The following is an 18,193-nucleotide window of genomic DNA, read 5'->3' on the forward strand; positions in this document are numbered from 1 at the left end:
GTTATAACACACTGTGTGAGGGGAGACAGGGGACCTCCTTACATCATAACCTTATAGCTGCAGTTATAACACACTGTGTGCGGGGAGACAGGGGACCTCCTTACACCATAACCTTATAGCTGCAGTTATAATACACTGTGTGCAGGGAGACAGGGGACCTCCTTACACCATAACATTATAGCTGCAGTTATAATACACTGTGTGCGGGGAGACAGGGACCTGGCTGGCATTGTGTCACCCTGTACTGCTGGCCCTGAGTCACCCTGTACGGGTGGCCTTATTAGACTGGGCTAGTTCTGGATTGCTGGAGGACATGTCTATTGAGTACACAGCAGTTTCATTCTCGTCATGCTAGCGAGATTATTACAGATATGTGCTGTCTTTTGGTGCCCCAGAAGCTGAACGGATGCAGGGGGTGCATAGCCATAATGGGGCAATATGAGCAGTGTTTTACACCAGCTTGGTATTCAGGGCTGCCCATGGCACTCTCTATTTAAAAATAATTTAAACTTACCCTGAGAGCACGCTGTAGTGGTTATTGTAAGAGGAGTGCCGTGGAGCCGTCCTGTTTTAAAATGGTTTGACATCATACCCAAGGTCCTTCATCCGCTTGCTGCTGATCTCTTTTCTGTCTGCTCGGATTTGCCGCCAGCCCTCCTGAGCTAAGCGCTGCAGTGCTCAGCCACCTCATTGGCTGAGAGTATCAGAGTATCAGCTGATCCCTCTCAGCCAATCAGCCAAGTCCAGCAGTGCGAGGCTAGCTCACAGTGAAGAACGTCCGCGTCCAGATGGGTCAGGGGGCAGCGTCCAGCGGATCCCAGATAAGAAGTCAGACCACAGGAGTGCACCAAGGTGGTTATGGTGCTTGGAGTGTCCCTTTAAAACAAAGTACATTCTGTCTGCAGCCATATAAAATATATTTTCTCACCTGACCAGTGAAATGGCAGAATATCGTCTTGATATTACTATCTGACCATTGATCAAGGGGCAGGTTATAGAAATAGGAAATTATTCTTCATTCTGTGCGTCAGGTGACGCCTTCCTCCCATTGGCTCATTATGAGTTTAAAGGCAGGTAGGTGTCCCTGGACCAACAAGAGTGAAAGAGGAGAAAGTCTTGGGGGAGAGTAAATATTGGACAAGACCCTCAAACTCCAGGCAATTAGAGCTTTATCTCAGTAATTAAAGGTGGCGAGGATTGTTCTCTCTAAGGTAAGCCCATCCTGCAGCCAAACATCGAGACAGTGAGATAAAAAGCAGATTGTAAAACTTGGAGAAAAGGTAGAATATCCATGCAATTCTAATCAAAATGTTTGTTAAATTTGGGTATGAGGTTAGGATATCGGATTAGTGTTATATTTTGGGATTTCAAATTGGTTTTTGAGATTTGGTTTCAGGTTTGCGACTAAAGGGTTACTCCATGCACTATGACCAGTGCTTTGAAGTGGTTATGGTGCCTGGAGCCCATACTTTGCTGTTATTTGCTATGAAGTTCTGCACATACAGTGGTTAACCCATCAGCTGCCAAAGAGGTTACTCCACCTCCAGCGTTGTCTTGAACAATTCCGGATAACTAATGTTAATTCTGTCCAAACGTGGAGACCATCCTTGGTCAGTTCTGCTCCGTGCCAGCTTCGTCAATAAACCTTACCTCTCTCTGCATTTATAGGGGAGAACCTCTTAAAGACACAGTTTTATAAACCTTTTTATGGTGTTCCATTGATGCCTTGTCTCTAAAAGTTAGTTTTTTTACTGTAGAAGATGTTCCATCATTAATCATTTGTTTTTAGATATTCAAATACTGCACCACTGGCCGCTTGGATATAAAACTCCACCTATCCCAGCCCTGGGTTTCACTCTGTCCTGCCCCCCTGTATCTCTTTGTAATAATCAATCTTCGTGGCTTTATTTTATCAGCTCGGGAAGGCGAGGAGAATGCCGGACACACAGCAAGGATTCTCTGAAGGCTGCCATAGTGCTAATCAAATACAAACAAATAAAAGTAGAATATAAATTGCTATTAACTATGTTTGCACCTTGATCGATAGGTTTTTTCTTTGTGAATGATTAATGCGAGGTGTGTCAGCTATCTCTGTCAGTGGAGTAAATGTAGAGTAATAAAAGACGCATAGCTCTGTTCATTTTACGTCTTGTCAATCAATGCTCCGTGTGTCATCACTAGCGACTGTTAGTAAATCATTCATTCATTTATTTACTGAAAGCTGCAATAAAGTGACATTTTTGGATGCGAGGGGACACTGTAAACTGTTATGTTTATTCCACGTTCCGTGAATTGTCTATTGGTGGAGTGATATAATCTGTTATACGTGCGCTCTACCTGCTGTTGGAACTAGGTGAAATATTAGACTTTGCTTCCTTACAGCCTCTCCGCCTGTACCTTTGTCCCTCTCCGCAAGGATCACAGCTTGTCATCGAGCCTCGTGCAGTGCTGTAACGTAGTAACCCACCGAAAGGGAAGCAGACCAGGCGAGCAGAGTGCAGCGAGGGATATTCGTGTTTAGCAGCGACCTAGTATAAGGTGGGCCCCAATGGCTTCTGGTGACAGCAATACTCCTCGAGTCACTTTCCTGGCCCCGGAAATCCAAGATAAGGAGACGACATCCAAGAAGCTGGGTAAACTGACCGTGAAATACAATCGCAAAGAATTACAGCGAAGGATTAAACTGGAGGAATGGATCGACAGCCAGATTCAGGAACTCTACCAGAATCAGGTGAGGCTGGCGAAAGGGAAATAATTGCGCTGAGTTGTGTTTGGCGATAAAACAGTGATAACAGGTGTCGTTTAATAACACGGTATCTTCGAGCCTCTTGGTTTGCATGAAAAATGCCCTTTACCATGCGCAAGGCAGATAAGAGCTGACTGGAGTTAGAAGTCGGATATCGTTTTCATATCTTTCACTTTGTTAGACTTTAACACTGAGAGGCTGCTCCAGGTACCCACTACCATCTCTGCAAAGCGGAATTTTTTCATATACAACACGAGGAGAGATCGTATCATGGCAGAGCAGACAGATATTGTGGGGGAACATGATATCACTGAGAGAGAGGAATTGATGAAAGATTAAACACACGCAGAGATGTCATGCAGTCAGTCTGTGCGTTGCACGGCTGGCAGCGCCTGATCACCCCGTACATGACTCGGGTAACGGATTGCATGACAGGTAAGCCGGCACAGCCTGATCACCCCATACACAACACGGGTAATGGATTGCATGACAGGTAAGCCGGCAGACCCCGTACACAACACGGGTAACGGATTGCATGACAGGTAGGCCAGCAGAGCCCAATCACCCAGTACACAACCCGGGTAACGGATTGCATGATAGGTAAGCCGGCAGAGCCTGATCACCCCGTACACGACCCGGGTAATGGATTGCATGACAGGTAAGCCGGCAGAGCCCGATCACCCCGTACACGACCCGGGTAACGGATTGCATGACAGGTAAGCCGGCAGAGCCCGATCACCCTGTACACGACCCGGGTAACGGATTGTATGACAGGTAAGCCGGCAGAGCCCGATCACCCCATACACAACACGGGTATAGGATTGCATGACAGGTAAGCCGGCAGAGCCCGATCACCCCGTACACGACCCGGGTAACGGATTGCATGACAGGTAAGCCGGCAGAGCCCGATCACCCCGTACACGACCCGGGTAACGGATTGCATGACAGGTAAGCCGGCAGAGCCCGATCACCCCATACATGACACGGGTAACGGATTGCATGACAGGTAAGCCGGCAGAGCCCAATCACCCTGTACATGACACGGGTAACGGATTGCATGACAGGTAAGCCGGCAGAGCCCGATCAGCCCGTACACGACCCGGGTAACGGATTGCATAACAGGTAAGCCGGCAGAGCCCGATCACCCTGTACACGACCCGGGTAACGGATTGCATAACAGGTAAGCCGGCAGAGCCCGATCACCCCGTACACGACCCGGGTAACGGATTGCATGACAGGTAAGCCGGCAGAGCCCGATCACCCCGTACACGACCCGGGTAACGGATTGCATGACACGTTTTATTTATTTTTTATTTGTGTGCAGCAGTTGGAGGGATTTTCCCATCACTCCCTTGGCCATGGTATCTATTTCCATTCATAGCGGCGTTCTCACACACGCCAGGTCTGGTTCAGTTATTACATGTTGTAGCGGAACCCTATTGTGGCTGTCCTCCCTGTATTATGGATTGCCCTCATCTACCCTGTTAGTCTGGGGGGCAAAGGGGAGAAGTGTGGCGAAACCGACCTCGCCACGTGTCCTTGGAGGGGGCTGCTTGCCCGCCTCTTGCCTTTGGACTATGGCCCTGCAGGTTAAACTGTTTATTTTCCCTGCAGAAAGGCTTATTCATGTGATCTGAGTGCCATTCATCTAATAATGTGCAGTCAGATCAAAGCTATCTGGGGATATGTAGAAATGTGTGTTTTATGTACTAAATGTATCAGTATGTAATTTTATGTCTTTTACTGTCTTTTTGTCTGCCATGTGGGTAATGGAGTTTGGCTCTGTCTTTGGAGATAATTAGATTCCTTCTCCAATTATCTCCAGGGCAGAAGGGAGGAAGCCAGGATGCATTGTGGGGATGGTTTTACTTTTACTGTTTGAGCCAGATTAAAATACAATCAGCCAGGGGGAACAAAAGATACTTTTACTAACTTTTGAACCCCTGGTCTGATTCATGCCATTTTTTATATGTTATTCCCCTGAATGGATTGATTGTGAATATGTATTTTTATGCGAATGTGATGAATATTATAGAAGTTATGAATATGGTGTAAAAGTTATGTTTGAAACTGTACAATAATGGGATTATGTGTCACACTAAGGGGAGGGGATGTGTGGGTTGTACCCAAGATACCATTGGTTGTTTTATGCCTCCCCTGGGTGTGGCATGTCTGTGTACAGTTGTAATAAAAGGCAGGCTGGATGTACCAGCCAGCAGTTCTGTTCCTGAAACTGTGTGTCGTCCAGTTATTGGGATTGCTGTTGGGGATATCGCTGTGTTACTTTGCCTGCTGGAAACTCTGCCTATGGATCTACTATTGCCTTGTTCCTGAGCCTTCCTGGGATCGTCAGTGGAGAATAACTGTGGGATATCAGCTCTCCGCTACATTGGTTGGCAGCGCTGGGATCCAGACTCACAAGGGAACAAGGATTAATGGAATACGGATGGAGAGTGACTATGCTAAGCTTAAAAGATCCACGCTAAAGGACTTACTGGAAGCAAGAGGGATTGCAGCAAGCAACAAAAAGAAAGCAACTCTCATTGCAGAAGTCATGGCAGAATACCAAACCGAGGACAGGGCAATCCCTGAACAGCAAAACACATCGGATGGGTCAGAACAAGAAGAATTTCAAAGACAAGTGAAATGTAGACTGGCCTTTTATGGAGGAAAAGAAACGCTTGACATTATTTCCAGGACTATGACCGAGGTGCAAGAATTTATGTGGCGCCGAAGGCCACAACCATCCACAGTACGGGACACAGCAAATACCAACAATACAGAGGGTAAGATAAAAATTCCTTACCAAGCGTTTAAAAACTATGTGGAGGCGGAGGAAGACATAGATGCTTTCCTCCAAGATTTTGAAAGACTGTGTGCCTTGCATAAAATCAATACTGAGGATTGGGTACCTATTTTGGCTGGGCGGTTGCCTGGGAGGGCAGCAGAAGCTTATAGAACTGTACCAGATGAGGAGATCCGGAACTACAGCCGAGTAAAAGAGATTATATTGGCCCGGTATGCCATAACACCAGAGGCATACCGAAGGCGGTTTCGAGAGTTGAAAAAGGCAGATAAAGACTCACATGCCGAGTGGGCTTGTAGGTTGCAGCGGGCGGCCCTTGGCTGGGTGCAAGCCAGCAAGGCTCGATCCATGGAAGATGTGATACAAATGTTGCTCATGGAACAATTCTATGATGGGGTAACAACGGATGTACAGGAGTGGGTAAGAGGGGGGGGTTTGGTGACTCGTGTTTCTGTCTGAGGCTTGTAAGGATTTTTGTGGTAATTTATTACTATTATTTTATTGTATCTGCCTTTACTTCTGTTACTTTGTTTATATTTATTTTTTCTTATATGTTTACATTCTGGTACTTTTTTGTACATAATAAAATTTAAATATTTTTTTGAGATTGTTATGGTGTGCATTCTATATCCTATATACATTTGAATATTTAAAGCACTTGAGGGAGTGCTTATATGGTTTGCACCTGGCTGTTTTTATATTGTTTTGTCTCTCCATGTGCTGTTGATTTGACAGGAGTGGGTAAGAGACCGCAACCCTGTATCCCTCACAGAGGCGGCTAGGAAGGCGGATGAGTACCTAGATGCACGCAGGTCACAGAAACCGGTAGCCCCAAAAGTCACAATGAAAACCTTTGGGGGAACAAACTACCCCCCTGTACCACCCCGACAGCTACCACCACCACCACCGGCTGTGCAACCACGTTTCCGCCAACCTAGCTCTGGGCCCTGTCATCACTGCCAGAAGTGGGGGCATTACAAAAGAGAGTGCCCACAACTCCGAGACCGATCCTCATGGATCCGACCAGGGCCCCCACCACCCCCGAGAGCCACTGCCCATCACTACCAGGAGGAGCCACCAGTTGCTTATGGCTCCGCGGTTCCTGTCACCACCATAGAACAGTGGGAGGTACTACATGAAGCTAACCCACTACAAGCCCATGCCGATAACCGCCAGCACCACAGACAGACGGTATACCTGGAGGGAAAAGCAGTACAGGGGCTCCGAGACTCTGGTGCCACTATAACCCTGGTCAAAAGCCACTTGGTCGCTGACAAGGCTAAGACTAACCGGACTATAGCCGTCAGAGTTGCTGGGGGAGCCGTCTACTGGCTGGACACTGCCAACGTCCATTTGCATTGGGGAGCGGGGGCAGGGAGGGTGGAGGTGGGGTTGATGCCCCAGTTACCCGCAGAGGTGGTACTGGGAAATGATTTGGGAAAGCTCACATCTGCTTTTGAGCCACAACCCACCATCACTGAGGAAGCACACCCAGTGGTCACCCGACAACAGGCCCGCACCCAGGACTACAACACACTGCCGGAGGTCCAGGTAAGAGAACCTTCCCCTTCCCTAGACTGTGTCCCCTGGTCCCCCCCTAACGAATTTGCAGCAGAGGTGATAACTGACCCTACCTTGCAAGTATATAGAGATAAAGTCACCTCTGATCACCCTGGGGCAGAGGGGGAAAGATTTGTATGGGAGGGACAGCTGTTATACTGGGAGTCCGACAAGAAAGTAGAGGGGTCAGACCCGATTGTGTTAAGGCAAATAGTGGTACCACAGAGGTACCGAGCCGAATTGCTGCGGATAGCACACGACATTCCGCTATCCGGGCATTTAGGGGTTAGTCGGACCAGATACCGACTGACGCAAAATTTCTTTTGGCCGGGAGTTAGCCAGGAAGTACGGAAGTATTGTAATACCTGTGACACGTGCCAGAGGGTGGGGAAGAGGGGAGACCGGCGGAAAGCAAAACTGCATCCGCTACCGATAATTGAGGAACCCTTCCACCGAATAGCGGTGGATATCATAGGCCCCCTCCAGAAACCTAGCCCTTCCGGCAAGAGGTACATCCTCACGGTGGTAGACTACACTACCCGATACCCCGAGGCAGTGGCCCTGACAAATATCCATGCTGAGACAGTGGCCGAGGCCCTGATGCAGATCTTCTCCCGGGTAGGGTTACCTAGGGAGATCATCTCGGATCAGGGTACTCAGTTTACTGCCGAGATCACCCAACAACTCTGGAGGCTGTGCAATGTTAAGTCCATTATTAGTGCCCCATACCACCCCCAGACCAACGGGCTCTGTGAAAGGTTCAATGGCACCTTAAAGCAAATGCTCCGAACCTTTGCTGAGACCCATAAGGACTGGGAGCGATTCCTGCCGCACCTCCTCTTTGCTTACAGGGAAGTGCCTCAGGAATCAACGGGATTTTCCCCATTTGAGTTATTATTTGGGAGGAGGGTAAGAGGACCCCTAGATCTCATCCGAGAACATTGGGAGGGAGACCGGAGTGCAGACGGTACCCCCATCATACCCTATGTGTTGGCACTTCGGGACCGACTGGAGGCCCTAACTAAGACAGTAGGAGAGAACCTCCAGGCGGCCCAGACGCGTCAGCGTACATGGTATGATCGGGGCGCCAGGGACTGTAGCTTCCAGGTGGGACAGAAAGTTTTAATTTTAAAACCTGTCCGACATGATAAGCTGCAGGCCGCATGGCAAGGCCCTTATAGAGTCGTGGAACAGAGATGTGACACCACTTACATAATTGGCCCCTGCACAGGAACTGGAGGGCGACGCATGCTCCATGTGAACATGCTAAAGCCCTACCGGGAACGTTCAGAGGAGGTGACAGCGATTTGTGCACCCACCTCCGACGAGTGTGACAGCCTTCCCCTTCCAGATCTGCTGGAAGATGGGAAGCTGCCTGGAGATTTAGGAGAAGTTGTACTGGGAGACCGGCTGAGTCCACAGGAGCGTATCGAGGTACAGCAGCTGTTGCGAGAGAAGCAAGAAACTTTCTCTAATGTACCTGGGTACACTCCTCTGGCAACTCACCGGGTCGAGACCCCAGGGCAACTACCCATGCGCCAGACCCCCTACCGCATCCCAGAAGCGGTGAGAGAAAACATGCGCAAGGAGATCGATGAGATGCTCCAACTGGGGGTGATAGAGCCCTCAGATAGCCCATGGGCCTCTCCGGTAGTCCTCGTGCCGAAGCGAGACGGTACGACTCGCTTCTGCGTGGACTATAGGAGATTAAATGAGAAAACCGTGTCAGACGCCTATCCTATGCCCCGGATAGACGAGTTACTAGACAGAATGGCCAGGGGCCAATACCTCACCACTATTGACTTGTGTAAAGGATATTGGCAAATCCCCCTGGCCCCAGACGCCATCCCGAAGTCGGCCTTTGTCACCCCATTTGGCTTGTATCAGTTTAAGGTCATGCCATTTGGGATGAAAAACGCCCCAGCTACCTTCCAGAGGATGGTAGGTCGACTTCTGGATGGATTCCAGGACTATACCTGTGCCTACCTGGACGATATTGCTATTTTTAGCAATACGTGGCAAGAACACTTGGCTCATATAGGAGCTGTACTAGACAGGATAAGGGAAGCTGGTTTGACCCTGAAGCCGGCTAAGTGTAGTATCGGAATGGCTGAGGTGCAGTACCTGGGACATAGAGTAGGGTGCGGTAAACAGAAGCCCGAACCTGCCAAAGTAGAGGCCGTAGCTCAGTGGCCCACCCCTAGGACTAAGACCCAGGTGTTAGCCTTTCTAGGGACCGCGGGGTATTACAGGAAGTTTGTCCCCAATTATAGCGCCCTGGCCAAACCCGTAAGAACCTTCCCCGCCAAGTAAACTGGACCCCGGAGTGTGAGCAGGCATTCCAACAACTGAAAAATGCACTGATAAATGCCCCTGTCTTGGCAGCTCCCAATCCAACTAAACAATTTCTTGTTCACACAGACGCTTCTATGTTTGGATTGAGAGCAGTACTGAGCCAAGTCGGGGCCGATGGCGGAGAACATCCCGTGGCTTACATCAGTCGTAAGCTGTTACCTAGAGAAGTAAGCTACGCCGCCATCGAAAAAGAATGCCTGGCTGTGGTGTGGGCCCTAAAGAAACTGCAGCCCTATCTGTACGGACAGCCCTTTTCCTTGCTCACGGATCACAACCCGTTAGTATGGCTGAACCGGGTGGCTGGGGACAATGCCAGGCTGCTGCGCTGGAGTTTGGCGCTGCAGCCCTTTGACTTTAATATCCAGTACCGACCGGGTAAGCAGAATGGAAATGCTGACGGGTTGTCCAGACAAACTGACCTAGAAAAATGATCCGTGAGCCCCGGACATCCCCAAGCCGATCCGTGTTCGATCAGACTGTGTATGCCGGCTTGTGGGCAAGGGGGAGCAGTGTAGCAGAACCCTATTGTGGCTGTCCTCCCTGTATTATGGATTGCCCTCATCTACCCTGTTAGTCTGGGGGGCAAAGGGGAGAAGTGTGGCGAAACCGACCTCGCCACGTGTCCTTGGAGGGGGCTGCTTGCCCGCCTCTTGCATTTGGACTATGGCCCTGCAGGTTAAACTGTTTATTTTCCCTGCAGAAAGGCTTATTCGTGTGATCTGAGTGCCATTCATCTAATAAGGGGATATGTAGAAATGTGTGTTTTATGTACTAAATGTATCAGTATGTAATTTTATGTCTTTTACTGTCTTTTTGTCTGCCATGTGGGTAATGGAGTTTGTGTCAGGATCGGGACAGGGATCCAACACGCAGAGTACAAAGAGTGGAAAGGTACGTATACCGGGCCTTAGAATGGCCGGACTAACGTACCGAGAGTAATAGAGAATAGTCAGAGACAAGCCGAGGTCGAGGGAACGGGAAGACAGATAAGCGAGAGACAAGCCGGGTCAAGGGAGAACAGAGAAGCAGGGAAGTACAACAAGCCGAGTCAAAACCAAATAGAGCAAACTAGAATACCAGAGCACTGAGTGACTAGACAAGCTAGAACCACGACAGGGCAATGAGCTGAAGAGAGAAGTAAGCTTAAATACCCTGGCTCTGGATGGTAATCACGCCTCTGACAAGTGCCGATTGGATATCGGACACTTGAGTGACAGGTCGCTCGTGATAGCGTCATGACGTCACGTATTGAGCGTCCTGCTAGAAAAGGATGTGGATTCCTCGCGGCCGGTGTTTAAGTGGCTGGATGGACCGCGAGGAACGGAGGAAACAGCTCGCCTGGACGGATAAACCACCAAGTCTCTACCTCCCTTAGAGGTAGAGACCTCAGGTACCCTGACAGTACCCCCCCTCTCAGATACGCCCACCGGGCGGAAGGAACCGGGGCGAGATGGGAAGCGGAGGTGAAATGCTCTGCGAAGGCGAGAAGCATGAACGTCCTCCTGAGGTACCCAACTCCTCTCCTCAGGACCATATCCCCTCCAGTTGACCAGATATTGCAATTTTCCCCTTGAAATTCTGGAATCAACGATGGAGCTTACTTCGTACTCCTCCCGACCCTCCACCTGAACAGGACGAGGGAAGGAGACTTTAGAGGAGAATTTGTTGCAAATAAGAGGTTTCAACAAGGAGACATGAAAAGAGTTAGGAATGCGTAAGGCAGGTGGCAGAGCAAGGCGATACGCAACCGGATTGATACGAGTGAGAACCCTGTAAGGGCCTATGTAGCGAGGAGCAAATTTCATAGATGGAACTTTTAGTCGAATATTCTTAGTACTTAGCCATACCCTATCCCCAGGAACAAAAACAGGAGCCGCTCTTCTATGCTTGTCAGCGTGTTTCTTGAACAACGAGGAACTATGTAACAGAATTTGCCGAGTCTGATCCCATAATTTCTTCAGGTTGGCGACATGATCATCAACCGACGGTATCCCCTGAGAAGAGGAAACCGAAGGAAAAATCGAGGGATGAAAGCCATAGTTCATGAAGAAAGGGCTAGAGCGAGTTGAATCGCAAACAAGGTTATTGTGTGCGAACTCCGCCCAAGGAATCAGACCGACCCAATCGTCCTGGTGTTCGGAAACAAAGCAACGCAGATACTGTTCGATCTTTTGATTGGTACGTTCAGCAGCTCCGTTAGACTGAGGGTGATAGGCCGAGGAGAAGTTCAATTTGATGCCCATTTGAGAACAAAAGGATCTCCAGAAACGTGAGACAAATTGAGAGCCTCTATCAGAAACAATCTCCGAAGGAATCCCATGTAGGCGAAAAACCTCTCTTGCAAAAATCTCCGCCAATTCAGGAGAAGTCGGAAGTTTAGGTAATGGCACGAAATGGGCCATCTTAGTAAATCTATCCACTACCGTGAGAATAACAGTCTGTCTCTTGGAAGCAGGCAAATCAACGATAAAGTCTATGGACAAACAGGACCAAGGTTTCTCAGGAATGTCCAAGGGGTGTAACAGGCCACATGGAGATGCATGAGGTAGTTTAGTCTTGGCACAAGTTTCACAAGCTGCGACGAACTCCTCAATATCTTTACGAAGTGAAGGCCACCAGAAATCCTTGGATATCAAAGAGTATGTCTTGCGAATACCAGGATGACCAGCTATTTTACTTTCGTGAAAACACTGTAAGAGCTCCAGTTGAAGTTCAGGAGGAACAAAGTTTCTTCCCTCAGGAGTGTTTCCGGGAGCTAGATGTTGTGACTTCAAGATCTGGTCAAGTAGCGGAGAATGAATTTTGAGACTGGTATTAGCAATAATATTGCATTTGGGTACAATGGAGGACATAAGTGGTTCAACTGAAGCAGAGGGCTCATATTGGCGAGATAGCGCATCGGCTTTAGAATTCTTTGACCCAGGTCTGTAAGTCAGAACGTAATTGAAATGGGTAAGAAACAACGACCAACGAGCCTGCCTGGAGGACAACCGCTTAGCCTCTCCGATATAAGACAAATTTTTGTGGTCAGTTAGAATGGTAACAGGATGTAATGTACCTTCCAATAAATGTCTCCACTCTTTCAAAGCCTTGATAACCGCTAGTAATTCTCTGTCACCAATGTCATATCTGCTTTCAGTACCGGTCAATTTTTTAGAGAAAAATCCACATGGATGTAATGGTTTATCAACCCCCAACCTTTGAGATAGGACAGCACCTAAACCAGTCTCTGATGCGTCTACCTCAAGTAGAAAAGGCAGAGAAGTGTCGGGGTGAACTAAAATTGGAGCGGAAGCGAAAAGCTCCTTGAGAGTTTTGAACGCAAGGAGAGCTTCAGTAGTCCAATTCTTAGTATCAGCCCCCTGTTTGGTCATATTAGTGATAGGTGCGATAATGGAAGAATAGCCCTTAATAAAGCGCCTGTAATAATTAGAAAAACCAATAAATCTCTGTATGGCTTTAAGACCTTTGGGTAAAGGCCACTCTAGAATGGATTGGAGCTTATCCGGATCCATCTTAAATCCCTCCCCAGAGATCACATAGCCGAGAAAGGTTACCTGGGTTTGATCAAAGCTACATTTCTCCAACTTGCAGTACAAGCCATGCTGGAGAAGCTTGTGCAAAACCCTCCTGACTTGCTTGTGATGAGTCTCAATCTCACTAGAATGAATGAGTATATCATCTAGGTATACAATGACGCAATCTTGCTGAAATTCCCTAAGAACCTCATTTATCAGATCCTGGAATACAGCTGGCGCATTGCATAACCCAAAAGGCATAACAGTATATTCATAGTGACCATATCGAGTATTGAATGCCGTCATCCACTCATGTCCCTGCTGGATTCTCACCAAGTTATATGCCCCTCTGAGGTCTAACTTGGTGAAAATTGTAGAGCCCTTCAAACGATCGAAGAGTTCGGTGATCAAGGGAATCGGGTAGGCATTTTTAATGGTTATCTTATTCAAGCCTCGATAATCAATACAAGGTCTCAAAGAACCATCTTTCTTTTTAACAAAAAAAAATCCAGCCCCGGCAGGGGAGGAGGACCTCCTGATGAATCCCTTGTCTAAATTCTCGTGAATATACTCCTCTAGAACTGAGTTCTCTTTTGTAGATAATGGGTATACATGACCTCTGGGAGGCATGGTACCAGGGAGTAGGTTAATTTTGCAATCAAAGGACCTGTGTGGGGGTAAGGTATCGGCTTTCTTTTTGTCAAATACTGCCTTTAAATCTAGATACTGAGGCGGAATTTGTGTCTCTGTAGGATTGTCAGAGGTAGTCGATGTATTAGTTAATCCGAGAGGTAAGACCTTCCGCAAGCATTTCTCTTGACAATTCTCTCCCCACGAAACTATCTCCCCTGACTCCCAATTAATAATAGGGTTGTGTCTCCTCAACCAGGAGTACCCCAGGACTATGGGAATAGACGGAGAAGAAATGAGCATTAAGGATATATCCTCTTTATGTAGGATGCCAACAGTTAAGTTAATCGGTATGGTCTCATGGAAAATAACAGGCTCAAGTAACGGTCTACCATCGATGGCCTCAACAGCCAGTGGTGTCTCTTTTAACTGGGATGGGATGGCATGCTTGGCAACAAAACCCTGATCTATAAAGCTCTCAGCAGCTCCAGAATCGATTAGTGCCATAGTCTTTACTACTCCCTTCTCCCACCTCAAAGAAACGGGTAACAGAAGCCTGAACTCTTTGTAATTGTGAATAGAGGACAAAGTAGAAACACCCAAGGCCTGTCCTCTAGAGAAACTTAGGTGCGAGCGTTTCCCGAACGATTGGGACAATTTAGGCGTAAATGTCCTCTGACTCCACAATACATACATAAACCCTCCCTTCTTCTGTACTGTCTCTCTCTCTCTGTGAGATGAGTACTGCCTATCTGCATAGGTTCAGAAATACGTAAGTCCTCGAACTCAGAATTTTGAAAGGTAGGCGCTAGTTTAAAGGAGGGTCTACGGGTCCTATCTCGAGTGTTCTGCCTCTCTCTTATGCGTTCATCAATACGAGATATAAAAGAAATTAAATCCTCCAAATTCTCAGGGAGTTCTCTAGTAGCGACCTCGTCAAGAATTACATCTGATAACCCATTCAGAAACACATCTATATAAGCCTGTTCGTTCCACTTAACTTCTGCCGCCAAGGACCTGAACTCTAGTGCATAGTCCACAAGTGTTCGATTGTCCTGTCTAAGGCGCAACAGTAATCTAGCTGCATTGACCTTTCTACCAGGAGGGTCAAAAGTTCTTCTAAACGCAGCTACAAAGGCATTATAATTATAGACTAGTGGATTATCATTCTCCCATAAAGGATTGGCCCATCTCAGAGCTTTCTCAATGAGTAAAGTAATAACAAATCCAACCTTCGCTCTATCTGTAGGATAAGAGCGGGGTTGTAATTCGAAATGAATGCTAATCTGGTTCAGAAAACCACGGCACTTCTCCGGTGACCCGCCATAACGTACTGGTGGGGTAATACGGGAAGAAGCACCTACAGTGGCTACCTCTAGACCTGAGACTGCAGGAGAAATAGAAGGAGTACGTGTCTCCTCAGGTGGGTTACTAGCACGAGACAAAAGTGCCTGTAGTGCTAGAGCCATCTGATCCATCCTATGCTCCATGGCGTCAAACCTGGGATCAGAAGAACCAAGCTGACTGTTTGTACCTGCAGGATCCATTGGCCCTGTCGTAATGTCAGGATCGGGACAGGGATCCAACACGCAGAGTACAAAGAGTGGAAAGGTACGTATACCGGGCCTTAGAATGGCCGGACTAACGTACCGAGAGTAATAGAGAATAGTCAGAGACAAGCCGAGGTCGAGGGAACGGGAAGACAGATAAGCGAGAGACAAGCCGGGTCAAGGGAGAACAGAGAAGCAGGGAAGTACAACAAGCCGAGTCAAAACCAAATAGAGCAAACTAGAATACCAGAGCACTGAGTGACTAGACAAGCTAGAACCACGACAGGGCAATGAGCTGAAGAGAGAAGTAAGCTTAAATACCCTGGCTCTGGATGGTAATCACGCCTCTGACAAGTGCCGATTGGATATCGGACACTTGAGTGACAGGTCGCTCGTGATAGCGTCATGACGTCACGTATTGAGCGTCCTGCTAGAAAAGGATGTGGATTCCTCGCGGCCGGTGTTTAAGTGGCTGGATGGACCGCGAGGAACGGAGGAAACAGCTCGCCTGGACGGATAAACCACCAAGTCTCTACCTCCCTTAGAGGTAGAGACCTCAGGTACCCTGACAGTTTGGCTCTGTCTTTGGAGATAATTAGATTCCTTCTCCAATTATATCCAGGGCAGAAGGGAGGAAGCCAGGATGCATTGTGGGGATGGTTTTACTTTTACTGTTTGAGCCAGATTAAAATACAATCAGCCAGGGGGAACAAAAGATACTTTTACTAACTTTTGAACCCCTGGTCTGATTCATGCCATTTTTTTATATGTTATTCCCCTGAATGGATTGATTGTGAATATGTATTTTTATGCGAATGTGATGAATATTATAGAAGTTATGAATATGGTGTAAAAGTTATGTTTGAAACTGTACAATAATGGGATTATGTGTCACACTAAGGGGAGGGGATGTGTGGGTTGTACCCAAGATACCATTGGTTGTTTTATGCCTCCCCCTGGGTGTGGCTTGTCTGTGTACAGTTGTAATAAAAGGCAGGCTGGATGTACCAGCCAGCAGTTCTGTTCCTGAAACTGTGTGTCGTCCAGTTATTGGGATTGCTGTGGGGATATCGCTGTGTTACTTTGCCTGCTGGAAACTCTGCCTATGGATCTACTATTGCCTTGTTCCTGAGCCTTCCTGGGATCGTCAGTGGAGAATAGCTGTGGGATATCAGCTCTCCGCTACACATGTTCAGTGAGTCCCATGGATTTTTCTGGCTTGCCAACATGTTACTAGCACCAGTTAAGACTGGGTGTCACTGTCCGATCGTATTTTGGGCATAGAGGTTGATAATCCGCTGGCCAGGCATTACTCAGTACCACCTCCATGTGTTTTCCTGCAGAATACATAATTCACATGCTGCAGGTGGGAAGTGAGTTTATTAAATCAAACCAGTTCTATTGAGGGAGCTTCCCGTCTCATGGATTTATTTGTTTTACTCCAGGCTGGTTGCTCTCTCGGTGTGGACCCTGGGAGGTTCCCTGGTACTGGCCACCGTGAGGTTTCTTGGAACTAGCCTCTGAGAGCTTTTCTGTTACCGGCCACCGTGAGATTCCCTGGTATCAGAGTTTATATCCCCACCAGCCCTCCATCTGTCCCTATAAGAGTTTATATCCCCCAGCCCTCCATCGGCCAAAATCAGCATTTATATCCCTCCAGCCTGCTCTTGGACCCTATTTAGAGTTTATATCCCCCCTAAGCCCTCCCTCGGTCCCTATCAGAGTTCATATCTCCCCAGCCCTCCATCTGTCCCTGTCAGAGTTTATAATCCCCCCAGCCCTCCCTCGGTCCCTATCAGAGTTTATAATCCCCCCAGCCCTCCCTCGGTCCCCATCAGAGTTTATTTCACCCCCAGCCCTCCCTCAGTCCCTATTCTAGTTCATATCCCCCCCCCAGCCCTCCATCAGTCCCTATCAGAGTTTATATCCACCCCAGCCCTCCATCTGTCCCTATCAGAGTTTATATCCCCCAGCCCTCCCTTGGCCAATATCAGCATTTATATCCCTGCAGCCTGCTCTTGGCCCCTAGTTAGAGTTTATATCTCCCCCAGCCCTCCCTCTGTTCCTATCAGAGTTTATATCCAGCCCAGCCCTCCATCGGTCCCTACCAGAGTTTATATCCCCCCCCAGCCCTCCCTCGGTCCCTATCAGAGTTCATATCTCCCCAGCCCTCCATCGGCCCCTATCAGAGTTTATATCCCCCAGCCCTCCATCGGCCCCTATCAGTTTATATTCCCCCAGCCCTCTTTCAGCCCCGTCAGAGTTTATATCCCCCCAGACCTCCATCGACCCCTATCAGAGTTTATATCCCCCCAGCCCTCCATCGGCCCCTATCAGAGTTTATATCCCCCCAGCCCTCCATCGACCCCTATCAGAGTTTATATCCCCCCAGCCCTCCCTCGGTCCCTATTAGAGTTTATATCCCCACAGCCCTCCATCAGTCCCTATCAGAGTTTATCTTCCCCCCAGCCCTCTATTGGCTCTATCAGAGTTTATATCCCCCCCCAGCCCTCCATCGGCCCTATCAGAGTTTATGTGTGTCCCCCCAGCCCTCCATCGGCCCTATCAGAGTTTATGTCCCCTGTAATATCTGGCTGTGTGTTTATTTAGTTGAATAAGTCTTTTATATATATAGTCTTGGGCCAAATGCTCGCCACAATAATATATGTCTATATTATTGAAAAGTACTAATACACAATCTGACGTTCTTTATAAAAAATAAGCATTTATTCTACTTCAAAAGCAAACATAGAATATACTTAACAGGTGGTATTTCTTAACGAAGTTACAGAGAGTCGTCTTTGTATCAGCAACTCAGGACATCAGAGAGGAGAACAAAACGTATCGTAGCAAGAGAGCGTGGTCCTTTGTCCTCCGCCCTTTATAGCCCAAATTACGCCATAACGTTTAGTTTAGACTAGCCATATAAGGAAATTCCCCATATAAAGACCACCCCAAATCTCTTCTACAGCAAATTCCAGAGACCTCATGGTACAGAATAGCAAGGTGTCCCAGATTTTGGGGTTTC

At 47.9% G+C, this 18,193-nt stretch overlaps 1 protein-coding gene across 1 annotated transcript in view; it reads left to right on the forward strand.

Moving 5' to 3' along the window:
- The first annotated feature begins 2,389 nt into the window (after positions 1-2,389).
- Positions 2,390-18,193, forward strand: part of PPP1R14D (protein phosphatase 1 regulatory inhibitor subunit 14D) — a 38,953-nt gene continuing 23,149 nt past the window's right edge. Inside the window, exon 1 of the mRNA XM_063439530.1 lies at positions 2,390-2,731. Coding sequence (XP_063295600.1) covers positions 2,549-2,731 — 183 coding nt within the window. The 5' untranslated portion in view covers positions 2,390-2,548. The remainder of the gene's footprint in view (positions 2,732-18,193) is intronic.

The sequence above is a fragment of the Pelobates fuscus genome, chromosome 13, assembly GCF_036172605.1.
Source record: "Pelobates fuscus isolate aPelFus1 chromosome 13, aPelFus1.pri, whole genome shotgun sequence".
Taxonomy (NCBI): Eukaryota; Metazoa; Chordata; class Amphibia; order Anura; family Pelobatidae; genus Pelobates; species Pelobates fuscus.